The 18,911-nt window shown below is 38.9% G+C and overlaps 1 protein-coding gene across 7 annotated transcripts in view; it reads left to right on the forward strand.

Annotated features, from left to right (window-relative positions):
* The window catches only part of TET1 (tet methylcytosine dioxygenase 1), a 147,173-nt gene extending 129,682 nt beyond the window's left edge, over window positions 1-17,491 (forward strand). For all 7 annotated transcript variants that reach the window (XM_082714540.1, XM_082714541.1, XM_082714539.1 and 4 more), the window contains 2 exons: window positions 146-494; window positions 7,811-17,491. In XM_082714540.1, coding sequence (XP_082570666.1) covers window positions 146-494; window positions 7,811-8,823 — 1,362 coding nt within the window. In that variant the 3' untranslated portion in view covers window positions 8,824-17,491. The remainder of the gene's footprint in view (window positions 1-145; window positions 495-7,810) is intronic.
* The last annotated feature ends 1,420 nt before the right edge of the window (window positions 17,492-18,911 follow it).

An 18,911-nucleotide genomic window follows, 5' to 3' on the forward strand; every position in this document is an offset into this window, starting at 1 on the left:
ATTCTTTATCCAAAATCACTATACCAGCAGTAACCCACTGGAAAACAGAATGAGACTACAGACCCTTTTGACAATGGCAACAGTTAGAAGGTAGAAATGACTGTGATGAACGTGCAGGACCTATTTCATGTTTTCTTTCTGTCAGGTTTGTACTTTAACAAGAGAAGATAACCGCTCCTTGGGGGTTATCCCTCAGGATGAGCAGCTCCACGTTCTACCGCTCTACAAACTCTCAGACACAGATGAGTTTGGCTCTAGCGAAGGAATGGAAGCCAAGATCCAGTCTGGGGCCATTGAGGTGCTTGCTCCCCGCCGTAAAAAAAGAACACGTTTTACCCAGCCAGTTCCTCGTTCTGGGAAGAAGAGGGCAGCAATGATGACAGAAGTTCTCGCACATAAGATAAGAGCTGTGGAGAAGAAATTCATTCCTCGGATCAAGCGCAAGAATCACGGGACAACAAACAGTAGCAAGGCTTCATCGCTGCCGCTTTTAGGTGAGGCCTGTGGATGCTCCTTAGTTTCTGTGCACAACTCCCATTGGCCAGAGGGTTGGGACTTGCCTTTGCACTTCATTTCCTCTCTCTTTTATCTTTGCCGCTCTCCTAGGCATGAGGCATTCTGGGGAAAAAAGAAAGAAAAAAAGAACCCAACCTAAGATCAGATATCAATTCAGTTAGATAGTTATTTTTAAATCTCCTTGGTTTTTAATAGAGGTTGTTTTAGAGTTTAAAATAAGATACTGACTACTTTCACATACACAATTTCTCTGTACTGGCCAAAACTCAGAGTCAACCAGAAAGTGGCCCCTCCTTATTTCTTGGTATTTTTTCTAGTTATGGTGTTTGTTTTGTTTTGTTTTGTTTTGTTTTAAAAAACATGTTTTTATTATATGTTCCCCATCTGTTTGGAAGCCTTAGTCCTCCTCCTTGGCATATGTGATCACTTCCTTGAAGTCTTCCTCAGTGAAGTTTAGCATCAATTTAAGTAAGGCAGTCAGCAGGTATTACCGAGCACCCCTTTGTGTGGTTGGGGGTGTTGGGAATGTATCGGTGAAAGATTAGAGGGAGTGCTGTGCAAGCAAACCAGTTGAATATGTTTGCTAGAGAGTCATTTGCTGAGAATGAGGAATTAGAGTCAAGGCCTCAAAGCAATGAACATCATGACTGAATTTTATTTGGAGAAATAGCATTCCAGGCAGAGTAAATGGCAGATGTAAAGGTCAGGAGGGAAGAATTTGCCTGGAACACTTGAGGCAAGCAAGGAGGCCAGTGTGGCTGATGCGGAGCAGGAAATGGGAAGAGCAGGAAGTAAATCAGAGGGGGAAGAGGGTGTCCGAGCGGCTCATCTCAGGCTTCGTTGACTGCTGTTGACGTTATTGGATATCTCAGAATCTAGAAGGGCTGGAGCACCTGGCTGGTTTATTTGGTGGAGCATGTGACTCTCGGTCTCAGGGTTTTCAGTTCAAGCCCACATTGGGTATAGAGATTACATAAAAATGAAATTTTAAAAAAAGGCAGAGAAGGGCTATAACCTGACTGAAACCTAACATTCTGCTTACTGGGTTGAAACCAGAAAACAGTAGGCAGAGAACAAACAGTAGGGTGATGGTATAGAGGCCATTCTAACAGCTCAGGAGAGAGGTGATGGAGCTTGGACCAGATTGGCTAATGAGAAGAACGTGAGAAATGTCTGGTTCTGGATGTTTTCAAGGTAGAGTCAACAAGATGTCTTATAAATCTGGAATGTAGACAAAAAAAGAAGTGTATGTGTTTATCCTGATATTGGTCTGAAGGACTTGGAAAGATGGGGAAATCACCGAAGGTCATGAGAAAAGGGGAGAAAGGGATAGATTTGGAAAGATACAGAGGGAAATCAGAAGCTCACTTTTGGACATGTCAATTTCTTTCTTTTTTTTTTTTTTTTTAAGATTTTATTTATTGGACAGAGATCACAAGTAGGCAGAGCGGCAGGCAGAGTGAAAGCGGCGAGGCAGGCTCCCTGCCCTGATGTGGGGCTCGATCCCAGGACCCCAAGATCATGACCTGAGCCGAAGGCAGAGGCTCAACCCACTGAGCCACCCAGGCGCCCCAACATTTTTAATACAGAATAATTCTTATTTCATCTATATCCTTATCCAGGCGCCACCCCTTCGAAATTTTTTATAACAAATTGCAGAAGTTGGGACACCTGGTGGCTCAGTTGGTTAAGCAGCTATCTTTGGCTCCGGTCATGATCCCAGCATCCTGGGATCAAGTCCTGCGTCAGGCTTCTTGCTCAGTGGGAAGCCTGCTTGCTTCTCTGTCTGCCTCTGTCTGCCACTCTGCCTGCTTGTGCTCTCTTTGACAAATAAATTAAGGGGAAAAAATCTTTAAACAAATTGCAGAATTCTCATCATATTATCAATTACCTCATCAGTATGTGTCACTAAAAGATAAGAAATGATAAGAACCACAATACCCAAAACAAATAAATCAAATAATGCCTTAATACCAATCAGTGCTCACACTGCTCCGTCTGTCTCCTAAATGATTTTTCTTTGACATTTTGGTATGTTTAAATCAGTATCCAAACAAGGTCACACATTCCAGTTTGTTGGTATGTCTCCTATACCTTTTTTCATTTAAAGCTTGCTTTTCCTATTTTTCCTTCTTTTTTCTTTTTTACATATATCAGAAACCATTATCCTATGGAGACAAATTCAGCTTCAGTTTTTAAAACTCTTAACTATTTGCTCACTTCAGCAGCACATATACTAAAATTGGAACCATACAGAGAAGATTAACATGGCCCCTGTGCAAGGATGACACGCAAATTCATGAAGCATTCCTTAAAATAAATAAATGAATTAAAAAAACAAAATAAAAACACTTAACTATGGGGACACCTGGCTGGCTCAGTAGATAGAGCGAATGACTCGATCTTGGACAAGATGGCGAGTGGAACCCCATGTTGGATGTAGAGCTCACCAAAGCAAAAACAACAAACCAGGGGCGCCTGGGTGGCTCAGTGGGTTAAAGCCTCTGCCTTCGGCTCAGGTCATGATCCCAGGGTCCTGGGATCGAGCCCCGAATCGGGCTCTCTGCTCAGCAGGGAGCCTGCTTCCTCCTCTCTCTCTGCCTGTCTCTCTGCCTCCTTGTGATCTCTGTCTGTCAAATAAATAAATAAAATCTTTAAAAAGAACAACAACAACAAACCAGAAAACAAAAAAACAATTGCTGTGGCATGGACACTGGCTCATTTCTACACTCTATTTTTGTTGTTGTTGTTGTTGTTTTGTTTTTTGTTTTTTAATTTTTTTTTTATTTAAAGATTATTTATTTATTTATTTGACAGGGAGAGATCACAAGTAGGCAGTGAGGCAGGCAGAGGGGTGGGGGAAGCAGGCTCCCTGCTGAGCAGAAGCCTGATGTGGGGCTCCATCCCAGGACCCTGGGATCATGACTTGAGGCAGAGGCTTAACCCACTAAACCACTCTTGTTTTTTTTACATCAGGAAACACATTATCTGATGGTATCTCTTTTTGTGATGTTAAAGCAGATTCATGGTACAGGGGTTGTCAACATGATTCACTGATTATAATGTTCCCTAGGAGCTTTTTACCTGATGGTTTTAGAAACACTTACTATAATGTTCTATATTCTTTATTCCATCAGGCGTAACACAGTCTACCGTTCTTTATCCATTTGTTAGGCGATCTCTTAAAAAGAAATACTGTCCTTACCAAGAACTTATTAACTCTGAGGTGCGGGTCATATTGAGAAATTAGAATAAGTGCTTGGCAATTTGACTTTACTCTCCACTTTTCAGAATACAAGTTAATTTCTAGGCATCTTCCAGTGTGTTCAATTTCTTTTTCATTTAGCATCATTTTGATCTCGTGTTTTTTATTTTTTGTTATTTTATTGGCAGTATTTATAGTTCATTATTATTTATAATTTATATTTCAGTGCACATTATATAGGGTTATTTTCCCCCCCAATTAAATATGAAAATGCTTTTTAAAGTCCTCAAATTGAGGCGTGCCTGGGCGCTCAGTTGTCTGCTTTCGGCTCAGGTCATGATCCCAGGGTCCTGGGATCGAGCCCCATATCTGGCTCCCTGCTCAGTGGGAAGCCTGCTTCTCCCTCTCCCCCTCCCACATCCACTGCTTGTGTTCCCTCTCTATCTCTCTCTGCCAAATTAATAAATAAAATCTTAAAAAAAAAAAAAAAACAAATAAACCCTAAAAGAAAAAAATCCTCAAATTGAAACCAAATATCCTTCAATTGTCCCATCTTTCATCAGTAGAAACCCATCATGCTGGCTTCTGAACTTTTTGTCATGACCCCAGTTGTTTTTGAGAGCTTCCTTAGCTTCTGTTCCGACAGGATGTTCTAGGCTCATCTGATATAATCCTGCCCAGTATATAAATTCAGCCATCTCTCTGGGGAGTCTAAAGAAAAAAATACAGCTTGAATTTATACTGAAACTCCACATTAGAGTTACAGGGTATTCCTTAACCTTAGTTTTTATTGTTGTTGTTGTTCCTGCTGCAAGGAGAGTTGGCTTATTTTGCGTTTTGTAAGATGAGAGAAACAATGGTGCAGACATTTATATAATGCTAGGAAAGATTCAATAAATAGATAGTGATGAGGCAAGGCAGAGAGAATTAGCATTCCTTTTTGCTTGTTAGCTCCATTCACAAATACTTAGTTTGATTTATTTATAGCTTCCCGTGCCTGGTTCCACGCTGCCTGTAAACAGCATTCTTATCATTTTCATCTTGTCATTCCCTCATAGCATCTTCACAAGCTGTGTTTTCAGTAACATATATCCTGTTAGTAGTCCTCTGCACAATATTTGGCTTATAGCCCCTTGTCCTTTTATAATCTTACCCATAAGAATTTTTTTTATCTTATTTTTTTAAGATTTTATTTATTTATTTATTTATTTTAAAGAGTTTATTTATTTGACAGAGAGAGATCACAAGTAGGCAGAGAGGCAGGCAGAGAGGAAGGGAAGCAGGCCCCCTGCCGAGCAGAGAGCCTGACGCAGGACTCGATCCCAGGACCCTGAGATCATGACCTGAGCCGAAGGCAGTGGCTTAACCCACTGAGCCACCCAGGCGCCCCAAGATTTTATTTATTGATTTATTTGAGAGAGAGAGGTAACAATTGAGAGCACGAACAGCAGGGAGAGGGAGAAGCTCAGCTAGGAACCTGATGTGGGGTTTGATCCTGGGATCCTGGGATCACAACCTGAGCCGATGGCAGGCGCTTAACTGAATGAACCACCGGGGCACCCCATAAGAGCTTTTATTTTTTTTTAAAGATTTTATTTATTTATTTGACAGAGAGAAATCACAAGTAGGCAGAGAGGCAGTTAGAGAGAGAGGAGGAAGCAGGCTCCCTGCTGAGCAGAGAGCCGGATGCGGGACTTGATCCCAGGACCCTGAGATCATGACCTGAGCCAAAGGCAGCGGCTTAACCCACTGAGCCACCCAGGCGCCCCCATAAGAGCTTTTAAAATAGATTTATCCATTTCAATAAAAGACTCCTTACTTTTTTTATTCTCCCTCCCCTAACCCAAATCCCTCAAGACTCATTACTCTTCCTCCCCATGATTTATGTTCTGTTGACAACTTCTATAATAGATGTAACCACAGATTTCTTAATGTGCCACCCCTTGGGTTCCATGTACAAGTTCTCTTAAAAAATGAGAATTGGCAGGGTGCCTGGGTTGCGCAGTCGGTTAAGCTTCTGACTCTTGATTTCAACTCAGGTCATGATCTCAGCGTTGTGAGATCAAGCCGTGCATCGGGCTCCTCACTGGGACTCGAGCCTACTTAAGATTCTTTCTCCCTTTGCCACCTCTTTGCAACCCCCTAAAAAAAGAAAGAGAGAGGGGCGCCTGGGTGGCTCAGTGGGTTAGGCCGCTGCCTTCGGCTCAGGTCATGATCTCAGCGTCCTGGGATCGAGTCCCACATCGGGCTCTCTGCTCAGCAGGGAGCCTGCTTCCTTCTCTCTCTCTCTCTCTGCCTGCCTCTCAGTGTACTTGTAATTTCTCTCTGTCAAATAAATAAATAAAATCTTTAAAAAAAAAAAAGAAAGAGAGAAAGAGAACTGAGGCACTTGGCTGGCTCAGTTAGTGGAGCATGAGACTCTCCATCTCAGAGTTGAAAACCCACATAGGGCTCTCTGCTCAGCAGGGAGCCTGCTTCTCCCTCCCCCTTTGCCTGCCTCTCTGCCTACTTGTGATCTCTCTCTCTCTATCAAATAAATAAAGTCTTTTATTTTTTTTATTTATTTATTTTAAATAAGAGACTCTTTTTTTTTTTTTAAGGATTATTTATTTATTTATTTGTCAGAGAGAGAGAGAGAGAGAGAGAGGGGAGCTAGAGCGAGCACAAGCAGACAGAGTGGCAGGCAGAGGCGGAGGGAGAAGCAGGCTCCCTGCCAAGCAAGGAGCCCGATGTGGGACTCGATCCCAGGACTCTGAGCTGAAGGCAGCCGCTTAACCAACTGAGCCACCCAGGCGTCCCAAATAAAGTATTTTAAAACAAAGTAAAATAGGGGCGCCTGGGTGGCTCAGTGGGTTACAGCCTCTGCCTTCGGCTCAGGTCATGATCCCAGGGTCCTGGGATCGAGCCCCGCATCGGGATCTCTGCTCAGCAGGGAGCCTGCTTCCTCCTCTCTCTGCCTCTCTGCCTACTTGTGATCTCTGTCTGTCAAATAAATAAATAAATAAAATCTTTAAAAAAAAAAAAAAGTATAATAAAATAAAAGTGAGAATTATCTTGGTGCTGGCTTAAGCAGCACATATACTGAAAGTGGGACAACACAGAGAAGATTATTAGCATGGCCCCTGTACAAGGATGACCTACAAATTCGTGAAGTGTTCCATGTTGTATTTTATTTACTTTTTTAAGCTTTTCATGTTTAAAAAGAGAGAAAAAATTATCCTGTCTCCAGTGTATTGCGTTATGTTAGTTTCAGGGGTACAATATATTACATGTGTTTGCTATTATATTGTTAATTACTTTAAAACATGGCCACATTTTCTATTTCTGGTCCTAAAATCTGCTGCTTTTGCTCGAGCAGAAATTTTTTAGAACCTCAAAACAGGAAGAATGTCCTCAAGAAAATGTTTCCATTTGATATGAGGTTTGTGTGGTTATGTTTGAACAGATTACCCACAATGGCCGATGTGGTAATAAAGATCTTCCTAATCAGTGAGAAAGAAACAAGGCTTACATGCACCTGGTCTTGAGGGCCACAAATGACTTACTTCCCCTAAAATTTCTTAACGTGACTTCCCGTTGCCTAATAATTGAGTTTGCCAGTTACGCTGTTTTCTCGATAACTTAACTTTATTTTTACTTTTTTGAAAGTGAGATCATGCGATATATAAAGTGTATCTAAATATCTCTTTGGGTAGAAATACTGCTCTAGGTCATCCATGTTATTCCCTGCATTGTGTGTATGTTTTTAACATTTAACTTCATCGCCAACTAGGTCATTTCTAATCTCTTACTGTTTCAAACAATGGACATCCTTTTGGCTAAATCTTTGTGCTTATTTATATTATTTGCAAGGGGAAGAATTCTTGAAGGAAAATTGTTGGGTGAAAAAGCATACCAGACGACGTGCAATTTTTAATGCCTGCTTGTGTGTTTGACTTAAAGGCAAGAGAACAAAACTGGCCGACATTGCCATCACCGATGTTTTGTTACATTATCCTTTGTATTTCTCTTTAAAATACTTTACTTAGAGACAGTTCCCAAAAGTAGTTTGTACTTATCTTCGCATTTGGTGTCCTTTTCTCTGTTTAGGGAATAAAACCGAAGCCTTGCAACTTGAAATAAAAAGTGAAACTGAACCCCATTTTATCTTCAAAGGTTCGGACAACACTAAAACCTACTCATTGACCCCATCCATTCCTCACCCACTGAAAGAGGCAAACATACCTCCAGGTTTCTCCTGGTCCCCTAAGACGGCGTCAGCCACCCCAGCTTCTTGTAAGAGTGATGCGTCCGTTCCCTACGGGTTTTCCGAAAGAAGTAGCAATCCCCACTGCACGGTGCCTTCTGCGAGACACAGCGGTGCTAATGCAGCTGCGGGGGAATGCACTGGAATTGCACAGCCTGGCGAGGTGGTTTCTCTGCCCACGCTGCCCGCTCCCGTGGCAGACACCCTGGTTTATTCTGAGCCGCCCACTGGTCTGTCTGAACAGCCACCTTCCAGTCACCCAAGCCAGCAGCCCCCCTGCACCACCTGCCCCCATGACCTGGCGTCCTCTCTGGTGGAAGACGACGAGCAGCATTCTGATGCCGACGAGCCTCTGTCCGACGACGCCCTGTCCGACGACCCCCTGTCCCCCGCGGAGGAGAAGCTGCCCCACATCGATGAGTATTGGTCAGACAGCGAGCACATCTTCCTGGACGCCAACATCGGTGGGGTGGCCATAGCGCCTGCCCACGGCTCGGTTCTGATCGAGTGTGCGCGGCGGGAGCTTCACGCCACCACGCCGGTCGAGCACCCGAACCGGAACCACCCCACTCGCCTCTCCCTCGTTTTCTACCAGCACAAAAACCTGAATAAGCCCCAACACGGTTTTGAACTAAACAAAATTAAGTTTGAGGCGAAAGAAGCTAAGAATAAGAAAATGAAGGCCTCAGAGCAGAAAGACCAGGCAGCTAGTGAGGGTCCCGAACTGTCCCCTGAAGTTAATGAATTGAACCAAATTCCTTCTCATAAAGCGTTAACATTAACCCATGACAATATTGTCACCGTGTCCCCCTATGCTCTCACACATGTTGCAGGACCCTATAACCATTGGGTCTGAAGGCTTTTCTCCCCTTCTTAATGCCTTTGCTAGTGCAGTGTATTTTTTCAAGGTGCTGTTAAAAGAAAGTCATGTTGTCGTTTACGTATCTTCATCTCACCCATTTGAAGGCTGAGGTAAAAAAACAAAACAAAAAAACAAAAATGGGGTGGGTATTTCTTAACTGTGACTATATTTTGACAATTGGTAGAAGGTGCACATTTTAAGCAAAAATAAAAGTTTTATAGTTTTAAATACATACAGAAATGTTTTGGTTAGGCGTTAACCTTGATAGAATCACTCAGTTTGGTGCTTTAAATTAAGTCTGTTTACTATGAAACAAGAGTCATTTTTAGAGGATTTTAACAGGTTCATGTGCTATGACGTAAAATCAAGACACAGTGTTAACTCTACACAGCTCCTGGTGCTTACCCACATCAACAGTTAAAAATAAGCTGCATTATTATTTCATGGTGCCATCGTTCCAACATCTTCCAATCATTGCTAGAATATCGGCATATTCCTTTGAAATAAACCAATGAAATGTTTTCTCTCTCAAAATATCTCTCCTGTATAAAGTAATTCATTATTGTTAATAATGGTTGGAGGCTGTTCATAAATTGTAAATATATATTTTAAAAGCACTTTCTATTTTTAAAAGTAACTTGAAATAGTATAGTATAAGAATCTTATTGTCTATTGTTTGTGCATATTTGCATACAAGAGAAATCATTTATTCTTGCTGTGTAGAGTTCCATCTTGTTAACTGCAATATGTATTCTAATCATGTATATGGTTTTTTTTTAATGTGTCCTTTCTCATGCAAATATTAGCTACTTATATAAAATAGTTAGAACATGCAAAAATCGTTAATTTTCTCTAAAATTGGGATTAGGAAGCATATCACCAATATCGATTAACATTTTATTTGGAACTAAGTAAGCGTGGTCTCTTCTGATTTATCAAGCAACAGTGGCCCTAATTTCACTTTCACCCCAGCTTTCTCAAAATACTCATGAAAGGTTTGTCCAAAAGGAGATGGGACATCGTAGGATTCAGAAGAGTCAAATGCTTCTAAAGTTTCAAGGTGATAAAATACAAAAATTAAGTAGCAAGAACCCGACCCATTCCAAATTGCCTTATTTGTTTTGGTACAGAATAAGAATAAAATTCCCATAGAAATCTTGTGAAAACAAATCCCCTATTGTTGTCACACATCCACACATCCCAGACAGTAGGAGTGGTAATCTAAGTATGGTATTGCCCATAAAGAGCTAATCCAAAGTAGTTTATCTAAGCATATTAGTATTAGGGAAATAAAAACTCATCTTCTCTGATACTTGCCTGTGTTCTAGGTAACAGGAAAATAGGCATTCCGTTTAAGTTAGCCCTCCCGTATTTTTTCCCATTACTTATTGGCTCATTTTATAGCAAAACAAAAGGAATTGGCCAAACAAAATGTTTAGAGCAAGAAATTTCAGTGAAATACTTGATTCTATTTAAAATGCAGAGGTGCTATAACATTCAAAGTGTCAGATACCTTGGGAGTGTGGAAAACCTAAATAATGGTGCTTCTCCCTTGGGAATGCCATAGGAAGCCCACAACTGCTAACACTCAACAATTTTGGTGCAAAAGCAAACAGTTCCAGCAAGCTCTAAAAAAAAACTCATTGTAACTTATATTAAAATAATATATGGTGCAAAGTATCAGTTTCAAGCTTTTGACTAGTCCAACTAAAGGAATATGAAGGGATTGTATATAACAAATACCATTGGTAGACCATCATCTTGTACAAGTAGATTTCTGCTTCTTGAATATGTAAAATAGGGTGATTCATTGACTTGTTTTAGTATTTTGTGTGCCTTAGATTTGCGTTTTAAAACATGTATATTTTTGTGAGCCTAAGGTTTCTTATACATATAAGTATATAAATAAGTGATTGTTTATTATTTCAGCTGCTTTGATAAGATATCTACTAGTATTAGACTATCAGGAATACACCCTTGTGATATTTCGTTTTAGATATTAGGCCTTAGCTCCCACTAGAAATTCTCTCACCAGATTTAATGAATCAAGTTTTAAGACCCTTTATCCATCCACCCATCTTCCTTCCATTCAACACTTTCCGAAAGTCTGCAGAATTTAAATATTAGCTTTGGTTTTTCTTTGAACTGCCGCCCATGACACAGTATACGTGAAGAATTGAAATCCTAAAAGATGCTTTGGTCCATGCTTTTCAAAGAAACAACAAATTTCCTTCAAAAGAATCCATTGTTGGCAGGGCGGCGGGGGGAGGGGAGTGCCTGGTTGGCTCAGTTGATAGAGCATGTGACCCTTCATCTCAGGATCGTGAGTTCGAGCCCCACATTGGGCACGGAATCTATTTAAAACTGAAAACACAAAAAGAACAAAAAACATCCATTGTAATATATCTGCAGCAGTTCAAGTCAGTGTCACTAATTTTGAGGTTTCTTAACAACTGAACTTGAAGTGACAGTGTTACTTAGAGGAATCCTGGGAGTTGTGCATTTGGCTGCAGCTGCCCAAAGCCAGTACATGAAAATGTACCTTCTCAACTAAAATGTTTCCATTCCATTATTATAATTAACACCATCAATGTCCTGCCTCAACTGATAACCCCATGGTGGGAACCACATATGATTCCCACTTTGTTGGACTCTACTTCATAAATTAACAGTTCACCATCCCATTGTCTGCCCTGTGATTTTTTTTTTTTTTCTTTTTAAAAGCTCATGCTTATTCAGTGTTCTCCAGCATTGTGATTGTATGCTAGTGACACTGCTTTTAAGAAGCAAGGAAATAAATTTGTTTGAAATGACATTTTCACCAGAAAACTGGTCATCTAACATTATTTCTACACCTTCTATTATGTTTATCTATAGCAATCACCTTTTGTATTACCTGCTTTATACTACTCAAAATGAGTTTTTCAATATTCTGCCTTTGTTCATGGTATGATAATTGAATTAGTTGATACATGACCCCCCAAGTTAACCCAGCTGTCCATAATATGTTACAAACTTCCTAACTTCAATGAACTGCCTATTTTAGAAACCCACAAAATAAGCACGCTGCCCTTCAAAATCCCATTTCTAATGGCTCTCAGAGCATGGTTGAAAATTTTTTCTTTTTCTTATCAGCCTCACCTACATCTTTCCAGTTCATCCACAAAGTACGGAACACATCATGTCATAGACCTAATTGAAATATATTATTGGAAAGTGAGGCTAGCTGAAAATGTATAGCTGTAGGTAAATTTTTGCAACATATTAGCAAAATGTTTGCAGCTTAACCTTCCAACATTTTTGTTATGCAATCTGCATGTGGGTGAAATAATTTGTTAAATATAGAACTTCAACTAGATGAGATCCATAAGCAATTAGTTAAGACATAACCCCAATACATACTTAATTGAATGCATACCCTTGTATAAATGAGATACCAGTTCATACCAAGTAACCTACTTTCTAATATTACTGCTTCAGTGGACTCAGCTAATTATCCTTTATTCCACAATAGCATGTATGAAAATAACCCTAAACTACTTAAGTTTACTCTTTGAAACAAATTCAATTGAGATTTTTTTTATCTGGGACAAAGTTTTGACATTGCATGACAACTTCCACCAATAGTGGGCACAGGATTTCCTTCAAATGTACCTAGTAAATCAGTAGCTGTCATACGACTTTTTAATAATATATAGCTACCTTCTATTTCACAACTTCTTGATGCATGGAAATTTCTTTTTTGTCTAGAGTTAGTACAACTGTGAATTTTGGTCTTCTGGAAAAATTTATGATGAGAATTGTGAAATAATATGGTAGTGGCCTCTCACACCTTAGAAGTCACACAGTTCAATCACTGGGGCTCAGAGAGCAGTTGTTAATGTCAGTGTGTACTTATGTTTATAATGAGAGTTGAAACTATCAAGTGGAGGCCATTTTGTGTTATGGAGAACTAGAGGAAGCAAACTTGATTTGCTCACCCAGAGAGTATCTTATCACTGGGAAATAACCTGATTGTGGTACAAGTAAAAAATCAAAATGGCTTTTTATTTTTTCTGTTGGGTTTTGTTTTTTTCTGAGAGATTCAGGAAAACAAGACAAATGAAATTGAATCAAGATTCCCCTGCCTGCAGAGTTTCGTGGGCCTTGTGTGGGAAATCTAACTGACTTTTACCTATGATGCTGTCCTGTTAACTCATCCAACAAAATGTGGCAATAGTCTTATTTGCGATTTCAATAAAGAAATACCAAGTACTTATATAGTACAGGCTTTTATTTCCCCTGATACAAGTATTAGGCATATACAAGGAGTTAGAAAAAATGAGTGGTTGAAAGAATTGGGGGAAAATACCAATTGTATATATTACCTATGGTTGTACAGTCTATTCCCACCTCTTGTCAAGTTGGCCTCACAATGAAGTCTAATTCACTTTGATGTGATTGTCTACGTGTATTAGAATACTGTTTTATTGTGCACAGCTCTGAAACTTGCCCAGAAGTGTATTGAACCTGTAACTTCAACATCAACAGTAAGGTACCCTCAACCAGGTGATAGAATGAGTGCCCTGATTCCTAAAGAGTCTGGATTTACCCAGATCGAATTGTGCTTGGCATTGTGCTTTCATCTAATAGATTTAGAGAATGTGGCCATTCATGGCTCTGGAATGCAAGCCAGAGAATCAGCATGTCAGAAGCTAAATTTGTGCATTTTCTTAGAGTGTATTGAGATTTATTGGCTTTTTCCCCTTTTCTCATTTATAAAATAGAGTCTGAGTTACTCTGTTCATTTTGGAGATGATAAAATTGGCTTTTATGCAAGAAGACATCGCTCTTTTTGTCCACATTGAACTCTAGAAACTTGAATTCTCTGCATTCCAGTATCTCTGGATGTCTGTTTCAGTCCCTGTTCTTTCTGGGCACCCAATCAAATACCATTGTTTACTTCAAAAGGCATAAATTTTATTCCTTCGAGTAATGCAAAGGTTTTCCTTACTTGGCCACTTATAATGTTCACTTCTCCTTTAAGGGCCCCACAATGTGTTTCTCTATTGATAGTACGCAGTATTTAATTTTTCTGGCTTTAGAAGTACAATACTCATCTCTGCATTGTTGGCTATAGTTTTCCGATCCCTACTGTGATATCCATGATCTGCATGGGTCACAAGTTTTTCTTGTTTCTTCATGTCCCCTATAATTAAAGCAAAACTTAGTCTAAGGTAGGAATGTTATTATCAGATGTTAAACACATTACCTGATTTAACTGATCTATGTTTGAATGCAACTTGGGAAGCCCTTGTTTAAGAATATAAACCTAGATTTCCTAAAAATAGGAATTTTGTCCCTAGCAGCTGTTAGGAAAGGCATTCTTTCTCTCTTGTCTTGTTCATCAGAAAAAAATATCACAGCTATCAGAAGCATGTTCACTTTTGGAGAAAGAGTACTGAAAAGTAATTTTGTTTGTTCTTCATTTAGCTAAGTATAACTATCTTTGACCAGAATTTCTGCTTGTTACTCTTTTTTCATTTTACTGAAGCTATGATGTCACTCAGTGTACTTTTCTTTCTTTTTACAGTTTTTGATCCTTTCCTCTGATTTTCTTTAAATTAAAACTCTGTTGCTTCCCCTCTCTGTTCTCCCTCCATTCCCCATGACCCCTACGCAAATACACATGGCTCGTATTAAGAATAGCAGTGATCTTGGTCAAGTTGTCTTTTTCCTGTTTTCTAAAATCATGTTTCACAAATCCCTCATTGAATAATACCAAAAAGGATCATGATCTTTTATGTGGTCATTTCCTGTTAGAGGCAAATTCAGTTTTTAGAAAGAGATAGTGGTCACAAGGCCCGGTTAGCATCCACTTCTCTTTAACAATCCCAACAATATTTGTTTTGTTTTGTTGCGTTTTAAATCCCAACAATGTCTGACTCTCAACATGTTTATTAGTGTTTTGAGTGTTTTGCAAACACTTACATTAGAAGTTAAATGTTCTAGCACTATTTCTACATAGCTTTGTAATTTCTGTATGACGCATCATACTAATTATAAGTTGTCTGACCAGTGGCTTTGAATTAGGGACGGGTCTGATTTATACAGTAGACAATATTTTCTTTTCACATGTTTTGTCTCCCAGCCTAGTTTTGTGCATGGTATTTACTTCCCAGTATAAATTTACCCCTTTGGAATTTGGGTTTTGGCAATAATAGGAACTATTCTGTAATCTGGGTGAGAAAGGTTAAAAAAGAATGAACTGAAAGTCATTTAAGGAATTCTTAAAGATGGGATAAATCAGTTATCGGGAGTCATGAGTGTAGTAGGACAAAGTTCGGGGGCAAGGAGGAGGGAAAATCGTGTTCCTATCAGCAATCTGCAGGTTCACTCCACCAGCCCAACACCAAAACATACTTTAATAGCTCTTCTCCCCACCCCATGATAGTTTTATGTGAAAAATAGCAGCTCAAAATGAGAAACCATCGTGAATGCAAATATGGTAGTAAGAAAAATGATAATCCCTGTATTTTATATAATGTTGTAGCTTATCAAACTGCTTTACTGTGTGTCCCTTTTTCTTCCCAACACTGAAGGTTGGACAGATGTCCAAATGTTCCCATCTTACTGGTGATGGAAACCTGCAGATTGGCAAGAAGAGCAAATGGCGTGCTCCAAGTCATAGAGCAGGTCAACCCCTTGAGACCAAACCATTTTATAGCCGCAGACTACTGAAAGCATCTCTGCACCGTAAGCTATGACTTAGAGAGCGTTATTGAGTAAAAATTTTGTCAGATCTAATCTAAGAATAATGTAAAACCTACTTATTGTATGCAAAACATTCTTCTGAAGTATTTTGTTTCTACTATTTATTTAGCAGGTGGATTTTTTTTATGCATACTTTGGAAGGTCTCCCCAAATTCCCAAGACTTCTGCATTTTACGATTGAAATTAATGAAGCTTTAGTTTTTCCCTGTAAATAAGCTTTTCAATAAAGAATATCCCTGTACTACTAAAACAAAGGGAAACCTCAATAATGTTGGTCTTAAAAATATTATTTTTAAAAAGACTGAGATCACCAACTCATAATCCAAGTTTAATGTATTTGTTACATTGAAATGCAGGTTTCTAGAAGGGAATGTGCTGGGTAAGCTGACTATTTTAGTTCCCAGGTGCTCATGGTAAAAATGTAGACTTGTTGGCATCTCAAAAAAATAGTACTGTCTCCACTTATTTAAATTTGTTTTGTTTTGTCTTTTGTTCCACTTTGTTTACACATACCTTTGCCCAGAGAGTTAAGAAAAATAATGAGATGTATTTGTAAAGTTTTTGGTAAGCGCATTATAAATATAAAGAGGTGGGATACTTGATGCTGTTCGATCAGTACGTTATGGGTTGCTAACGAAAAACCCAAACTTCCCTAAATAGTCAAATAAATCCACTTTTGGTGATTTGGTTCAGTAACTGCCCATCCTCACCAAGGCCTCTTTGTGATATTATAAAATGGCTGGCCACATAGGACTTTACAAAAACAGCTCTTAAAAACAAAACAAAACAAAAAAAGACTAAATATTTTTTATTAATAGGTATGGTCTTTTTTTTTTTAAACTTCTATAACAGGTGCTTTAAGAGAAATATTTTTCCAGAAATGGTTTTATAGTAAAAAAGGGGGGGGCAGCTTTTGCATTGTGATGTATGGGTGGATAGTCATCTTTGAGTTACTTTCTTAGTAAGTGAAGTGTTCCCTGAAGAGAAACTCCTAAAACTACTCCACAGAAAGAAAAGCATTAGCTTCTAGTTCTTTCATTTTCTCTTGTGTTATGTGGTGACCTACCAAGTGGATTCATGTGCATATCAATACTTTGGCTCAAAGAAGACTGAATGCTTTTCAATAGTGGGAGTAAAATATTCACAGAATCTTCATCATGAGGAAATAGAGCAGTGCTGACTTTCCATAGATCATACCAATTTCACAAGTTAATATTCCTGTCTCTAGGTGACTTTGTCTCTCCTTAGGGTATATTTACTATTTATTTTGTACCTTTGATTTTTCGCTTTCGGGGATTATTTTTACCTATTGCAGTCCTACTGTATGAAATATCCCATATAATGAAATAAGTTAGTAAAGAAAAGATTTTAAAACTCCCCCAAATCTGGTTTGGGTTCTTAATATATGGGAGAAACAGTTTAAAGAAAAAGCACTTCACCATGCAGAAGGGAAAGAGAATATCTTAATTATGATGATTTCAATTCAGGATCAACATACAGTGCTCTGCATACAAGGGAACACTTACTAGCAGTACTTGAAGACTTGTGAGTTGGAATTGCATGTTACTTGAAAGACCTAATTAAGCTAAATTTTGGTGCACAGCAGTTGTACATGATTTCATGTTTATGTAGCAAAATGCATTGAAATGTACTAGTATTGAAACATACATGTAAAGATAGTTGTGGAAATTGTCTATTATATTTTCCTTGTGTGTCTCATTTATTTAGAGCACAAAGTTTCTTTTTTTTAAGTGTTCTAACTGAATAAGGCTAAATGAATACTGTAATTGAAATTATATTTTAAATCTTTGTCATGAGTTTTTAAAAAAAAATATTGCAAATTGTATCATTCCTGATTACACAGAACTTTGTGGGTGGTTTTAAATAAATTTTATACTTCTATTTTGCACCTGGTAGTCTAATTTTTCTTTCCTCTTCAAAAGAATATTTTAAAACTTTCATATCCAATAAAAATCACACATTTTTTTTTAAAGATTTTATTTATTTATTTGACAGAGAGAGATCACACATTTTTAATGGACTATCACACATTTATAAAGGACTATCAGATTTAATATTTAGAGATGTCCAATTGTGTGGGTTATGTTTAATATAAAATCAAGAGGACTACATTTATGGAATCCTTACTTTTTGTTTTGTTTTTGGGGTTTGTTTGTTTGTTTGTTTGCTTTGTTTTTTTAAGTAGGCTCCATGCCCAACGGGGCTTAAACTTACGAACCTCAGATCGAGAATCGCATGTTCTACTGACTGAGCCAGCCAGGTTCCCTTATAGAATCCTTATTGTGTACCAAACCCTTACATTTTATATAAACTATTTAACTTCCACAGTGATGCTATTCATTCTTTTTTTTTTATAAATTAAATTTATTTATTTTCAGCATAACAGTATTCATTATTTTTGCACCACACCCAGTGCTCCATGCAATCTGTGCCCTCTATAATATCCACCACCTGGTACCCCAACCTCCCACCCCCCCACCACTTCATTCCCCTCAGATTGTTTTTCAGAGTCCATAGTCTCTCATGGTTCACCTCCCCTTCCAATTTCCCCCAACTCCCTCTCCTCTCCAACTCCCCAGTGATGCTATTCAGTAAGGACTCTGATTAACCCCATTTTCCAGATTAATTCTGAAGCTTAAAAGTGGCTAAGATCGGGGCGCCTGGGTGGCTCAGCGGGTTAAAGCCTCTGCCTTCAGCTCTGGTCATGATCCCAGGGTTCTGGGATCGAGCCCCGCATTGGGCTCTCTGCTCAGCGGGAGCCTGCTTCCTCCTCTCTCTCTCTCTCTATCTCTGCCTACTTGTAATCTCTGTCTGTCATATAAATAAATAAAACCTTTAAAAAAAAAAAAGAAAGAAATTAAAAGTGGCTAAGATCATACCCCTAGTAGTTGGCAGAGCTTTAAGTCAATTTGGATTTAGACTGACTCATGCCCTCCCTTTGGTTTTTCATTATTTTAATAAACTTAATCCTGAACACAGTATGTTAACAGTATTTTAAATTTGACATCCTAATGTATTTACTAGAACCTGAGGTGAAAAAAAATAGGCTGATATTACAGCAAATATCACGAACTAATAAGTTACTTTATTTTATTTTTTTTAAGATTTTATTTATTTGACAGACAGAGATCACAAATAGGCAGGGAGGGAGGCAGAGAGAGAGAGGAGGAAGCAGGCTCCCTGCTGAGCAGAGAGCCCGATGCGGGGCTTGATCCCAGCACCCTGGGATCATGACCTGAGTTGAACACAGAGGCTTTAACCCACTGAGCCACCCAGGCACCCCTAAGTTATTTTAAATATATCTATGG

The sequence above is a fragment of the Mustela nivalis genome (assembly GCF_964662115.1).
Source record: "Mustela nivalis genome assembly, chromosome: 2".
NCBI lineage: Eukaryota > Metazoa > Chordata > Mammalia > Carnivora > Mustelidae > Mustela > Mustela nivalis.